The sequence below is a fragment of the Astatotilapia calliptera genome, chromosome 20, assembly GCF_900246225.1.
Source record: "Astatotilapia calliptera chromosome 20, fAstCal1.2, whole genome shotgun sequence".
In the NCBI taxonomy this organism is placed as follows: Eukaryota; Metazoa; Chordata; class Actinopteri; order Cichliformes; family Cichlidae; genus Astatotilapia; species Astatotilapia calliptera.
Genome location: NC_039321.1, coordinates 17788097 through 17793814, shown reverse-complemented (window position 1 = coordinate 17793814; position 5718 = coordinate 17788097). Strand labels below are relative to the sequence as shown.

The 5718-nt window shown below is 44.5% G+C and overlaps 1 protein-coding gene across 1 annotated transcript; it reads right to left on the bottom strand.

Moving 5' to 3' along the window:
• LOC113013097 (keratin, type II cytoskeletal 8-like) lies at positions 1–4020 on the bottom strand. Its single transcript, XM_026153708.1, has 9 exons — positions 3368–4020; positions 1836–2044; positions 1679–1739; positions 1472–1567; positions 1182–1346; positions 968–1093; positions 614–834; positions 435–493; positions 1–301 (listed from the first exon to the last, which is right to left on the bottom strand). Exons 1-9 carry the CDS (start codon positions 3896–3898, stop codon positions 66–68), a joined length of 1704 nt encoding a protein of 567 aa, XP_026009493.1. The 5' UTR covers positions 3899–4020; the 3' UTR covers positions 1–65.
• Between the last annotated feature and the right edge of the window lie 1698 nt (positions 4021–5718).

Genomic DNA, 5718 nt, shown 5'->3' with positions numbered 1-5718 from the left:
CATGATGAGGAGAAGAAAAATAAGAGAAGAAGAAAAAATGGATTGGAAGATGGCCACTGGTTCTGTTAACGGCGGCTGGAATAGGATGAGCTGACTCTTGTTTTTGAGATGCTAGAGGTGCTGCCACTGCCAAAGCCGCCCACGGAAATACCGCCACCGTAGCCCATGCCGCCGCCGCCGCCGCCCATTCCGCCACCGAAGCCACCGCCGCCTCCGCCGCCCATGCCGCCACCAAAGCCTCCGCCGAAGCCGCCGCCGAAGCCGCCGCCACCGCCTCCGCCGCCACCACTTCTTCCACCACCTGGTGAGGAGAAGAACACATTTGTCAGGAGAAAGGCTTTAAATTTAGTTTTTTAGGTAAAACTTTGGAACTCTGATACAAAACAAACAACAACAACAAAAAAGTCCAAAATGCTGTATATGTTAATACATACCGAAGCTGGTGCTTGTGGACTGCACATGGACGGTTGCGTTTCCACCACCAGAGGCAATCCTACAAAGAAGAACAAAATGTAACAATTTGATGAGCTGGTAATGTCATTGTCACCATGAAAACTTCGTTTAGCTTCTCCTGTGTTTTAGAGGATTATTTATTTATTTATTTATTTCTTACCTTGATTCCTCTCCTTCCAGCAGTTTCCTGTAGGTGGCGATCTCAATGTCCAGAGCCAGCTTGACGTTCATGAGCTCTTGGTACTCGCGGACTTGGCGGGCCATGTCCTGCTTGGCTCTCTGCAGGGCCTCTTCCAGGTCCTTGATGCGGGCCTTGGCGTCCTTCACAGCCAGCTCGCCACGCTCCTCTGCCTCAGCAATCTGGGCCTCCAGGTTGGCACGCTGGGAGGTTGGAAAATTAGCAGAAGCTTTAAATGTGATATTTCTCATTCACAATGCTATCTATGTGTTTAGCATTTATGTTTAACACATATGTAAGAAATAATCTCATCAGCTATGCAGAAACATGCATTACCTGTCCCTTGACTGCCTCAATCTCATTCTGAAGGCGGCTAATCATGCGGTTGAGCTCAGCAATCTCACTCTTTGTGTTACGAAGGTCATCCCCTGCCTGGTTTGCATTGGCCTGCATCTCCTGGAACTGAAGGAATCAGATTGAGAACAAGTGTTATTCCAGATTCCACAGACCAATCCACTTTTATTTGACTTGGCAGACTCTCTCTACCTACCTTGGACTGGTACCATTTCTCAGCTTCCGCTCGGCTGTTGTTGGCGATGTCCTCGTACTGTGCCTTGACTTCAGCCACAATGGAGTCCATATCCAGACTGCGGCTGTTGTCCATCTCCACAATGACAGAAGTGTCCTTGATCTGTCCCTGAAGCTCAGCAAGCTCCTGTGAACAAGACACAAGTTCTTTAAAAAAAAAATTGAACTGAAAGATTAAAAAAAAAAATAGTACAAAATAAACACATCTGTGTGTGCCACAATGCCATTCAATGTTTGTTTGTTTTTTCTTACAGCTTCATAGATAGCTCTGAGGAAGTTAATTTCATCCTGAAGAGCGTCAACCTTGGCCTCCAACTCAATTTTGTTCATGTAGGCTCCATCTACATCCTGTAAAGGAGGATAAAGTAGACTGCATTAGTCACGGCGCTTGCAGAAATGATAATTCATGCATCATCTATCATCATTATGACAACTTTTTAATGGCACATCCATTCTCACCTTCTTAAGGAGCACAAATTCGTTTTCGACTCCAGCACGCTTGTTGATTTCATCTTCATATCTGTCGCAAAAAATGCAAGAAAAATGAGCTGAACACGATCAGGCATCATCTACTGGAAGTCAGCTGCTGTGTTCATTGTGACTCGTGGGAACTCACTTGTTCTTGAAGTCCTCCACCAGTCCCTGCATGTTTTTCAGCTCAGACTCCAGCTTCATCTTCTCATTGCCCAGCCCGTCCAGCTGTCTGCGCAGGTTGGCAATGTAAGCTTCAAACATGGCATCGATGTTGGAGCGGGTGGTGGTCTGCTCCTGCAGCAGGCTCCACTTGGTCTCCAGCATTTTGTTTTGCTGCTCCAGGAAGCGGACCTAAATGGTGACATAATTTGACAAATTTAGATCTGCAGTCATAGAATAGCAATACTTGCCTTGAGGTCCTAGACCGGCTTGTTTTTCTCTGGAGATCCATCAGTCCATGGATCACGTGTAACTTTCCCACATTAAAAACTCTTGCAGGCAAAAAAATGCCAACGACCATATTAAAATTCCTCACAGTGCACGACTGTTCTAGACACACTGCACTGTGGAGCTTGTTTGTGAGACTTAGAAGATCAACCATTGTTTGATTAAACAGTAGAGCCCAAAGGTCCATTTCTGGGTGTGTCTTTAAGGTGCCACACCCTCCTCCAACCACTTGACATCAGCGCTCCCTCGCCTCCAGGATGCATACTTTCACTGATTGAACGTGCCTGCCTCAACCCTCACCAATTAATGTGTCACACCTAAAGATATTAACTGTTATGTCAAATGTACAATGCGCATTATACTTTAGTTTAATATATTATACTAAACAAAAATGTTCTTTAAACATCTAAGCCATTTTTTCCTGCTATTAATGATTGTTTTTGTGATGCTTTATTGCAGTAATATACCGTTTTATTTGAAATTTGAAATAAGGAGTCTTCAAAGGATGGGATCAGGTTACCTGTTTGAAGACAGATAAGGTGTGGCACGTAGCGCGCAGAAAGAGCTAGCTCAGCATTTTCTCATACAGGGTGTGGTTAGCGACTTTGCCATTACTGCCTGAGAGAAACGGTCCCTCATCAATGCATCGTCTTTAATTAAACATGAAACTGCATGTGGGAGAATTTAAAGTAAAAGCCTGTCACTTCTTGCTGCCATGGGAACAAGTGATAACCAGATCCCTCGCTCCTCTCACCTGATAATGCAGCAGTAACTGGATATGACCGCTCTACTGTTTCCATGCTTTCACTCTACACAGAGACAGCTTGCAGGCTGTGCTCATAATGCAATTTTAAGGAGCATCATGTTGCTTAGTTTGAGGGGTGAATTTTAAGCAAATCACCCAGCAGTTCTCAACATTCATCAGCATTCAGTTAGCATTTCCAGGTTTAGTTAAGCTGTTGCATAATATTTAATGAGCTCAAGGGCCCTTTCAACAAGAGCCTGCCTTTGCATCTTTTTCTAATATATTAGAAACCAGCTTCAGGATTTTCATTCTGCTGACATGTTGTGAGACTAAAATAAAAGCTAGACAAAACCTTTTTCAATATCAGATAGGAAACGTGCCACTCACCTTCTCAATGAAGTGTACAAAGCTTTCAGTGCAACTAGAGTAGCTCCTGCTTGAGAAGAATAAAACGGCCTGAAACTTTTTTATGAAACTCTTACCTTGTCAATGAAGGAAGCAAAGCGGTTGTTGAGAGTCTTGATTTGCTCTTTCTCCTGGGTGCGGACAGTTTGGATGTTGGGGTCGATCTCAAGGTTATAGGGGGCCAGCAAGCTCTGGTTTACTTGGACTTGTGTGATCAGAGGCACTGATCCAAAACCTCCTGGACCACCACCACCGAAACCGCCTGCACCGAAACCGCCGCCGCCGCCACCACCACCACCGAAACCGCCCGCACCAAAACCACCACCACCCAAACTAAGACCACTGCCACCACCAGAGGCAAAAGAATAACTACTGAAACCACCACCACCACCACCACCACCACCACCGCTAGCCATGCCTGATCTGAGCATTGAGGTTGATGATGACATTATCATTGGCCCCCCTAGATTGACAGATCTTGAGGAAAAACTTTGTCTTCCTCCTCCTCCTCCTCCTCCTCCCATACGGAAACTACCACCACCACCAGCTTGTCCACCTCCACTATAGCTGCTCCGCACAACTTTTGTGGACATTCTGGTCGACGACATGGCTGGTTTCTTCTTAAGAGGAAGGATTCAAAGAGAAAAGCAAAGAGAGAGAGGTTTGGGAGCGTAGTGGAGCCCACTAAGAGGAAGGTCAAGTCCCTCTAAGTGTCTTGTCTCTGTCTACGATGGATTTTTATCTGTCTCCAGCTGAGGAGGAGGTCCCGGTAAGCTCAGCCTCCTCTGCGCCTCCCCTCAACCCTCCTCCTATTACCTGGATCCTGAAAGGTGTGCTTGCAGGCAGTGTAGATTGGCTCAGCCTGTCAGACAGGTAATAGCGCCACCCCTGTAAAGCGATCTGGGCTTGACACACCCAGATGCTTGTAGAGAAACAGCATCAGAGCCCGAGCTGGGAGGGCAGGAAAGGCATTTGGCAAAGACTCTTTTTGTTGATTAGCTAGGGGTGTTCTGTGTACAGGGTGGGGACCTGCATACTCACTGTGCCACCTTTCTTTTCTCTACTGTTTACCTTCTGGCAAGATTTTTTCTCTGTATCCTCTGTGTGAGCACTTCTTTGTATTTTACTGGGATTGTGGACATGAAATTAAGATAAAACTATCTATAGGATTAAGTTGGGTAAAATTGCCCTTTAACTACGCTGAAAATGTTTCAGCAAGCAATTTAACCAGTTTTTGCTTGTCAAAATGCAATGCACATTCTTCCAGGTATGTTTTTAGATACACAGGAAAACCTTAAATTTAAATAATCTTTAAAGTGAGTTTTAAGATCTGCGAGAGAGCGCCAAAGTGTGACTTCACAAGTAAAAAAATGTACATAAAATAAAAACAAAAAACAAAAAAACAAAGTCACATTAAGATAATTAGTTGGGTAGTCGGCTGAAGGATAATCCAAGATAAAGTGGAGACCTTGAGACGAGTAAACTGGTTTTACAGGAGATTCCCTGCAGACAGTACAGTACTTACCCACTGCACAAAATCCCACAGATACACATAGAGAAAAGCTGAATCGGAGAATAAATGGTGGTCATTTCAATGAAACATGGTTTCCACATTATGCACAGCGAGCATATGAAGGAATCCACCCCGTGCTGCTTATGTGCTCAGGCCTGCAGCTTGCGGGTGCTTGAGGCTACTGTGCACAATGCTTTCAATACACAATACACTCACCCAGGTTTACTGAGTAAATGTATTGCATCGGTTTAGATATTTCAATCTTAAGAAAAAGGTCCATTGCAAGTCTTTTTTTAACTTAATGTCAGCTTGGAAGAACAAGAAGCCAAAAGTAGAGTCGATTTCTTGCTCCGACAGAGCTGGAACTGTTGGTACCTGTTTAAAACCATCTTAACAACTCCAGTATAGCTGTTGGCTTCCCAGCCTCTGTACTGTAGTAGCTTCTAAACAAGCTCCAGGGCATAACTGAGTCACACCCCAAATTAAAATACCAGTGGTTCACTCTCACTTCCAACACTGTCTAGTGGAAGAACTATGCTCCTATGCCACTTACTGCACATTCACAAATTTGCGTTAGTCAGGAGGGAAACATGCCAAAAAATATGTTTGTGCCTACAAAATGTTTGCTGCAAACACTATTTGTATGTGCAATCCATGGACTTCATTATGCATCAAGAATTCCCACCATCGCCAACCACCACCACCATGAAGAATGAGCCAGTTTGTCCTGGCAGGCTGCATATGCTCAGGCAGACCTGAAAAAGGAAGTTATAACTATGTTTTTATTTCAAGCATTATTTTGCAGCTGCAAAGCTGATCATACTTTGCTAGAAGTATTCAACTTTAGGTTCTGTTAGCACATAAAAAGTGCTGTGATTCAATCTTACCTGGGTGTGTCACATGATGTAATGCTCC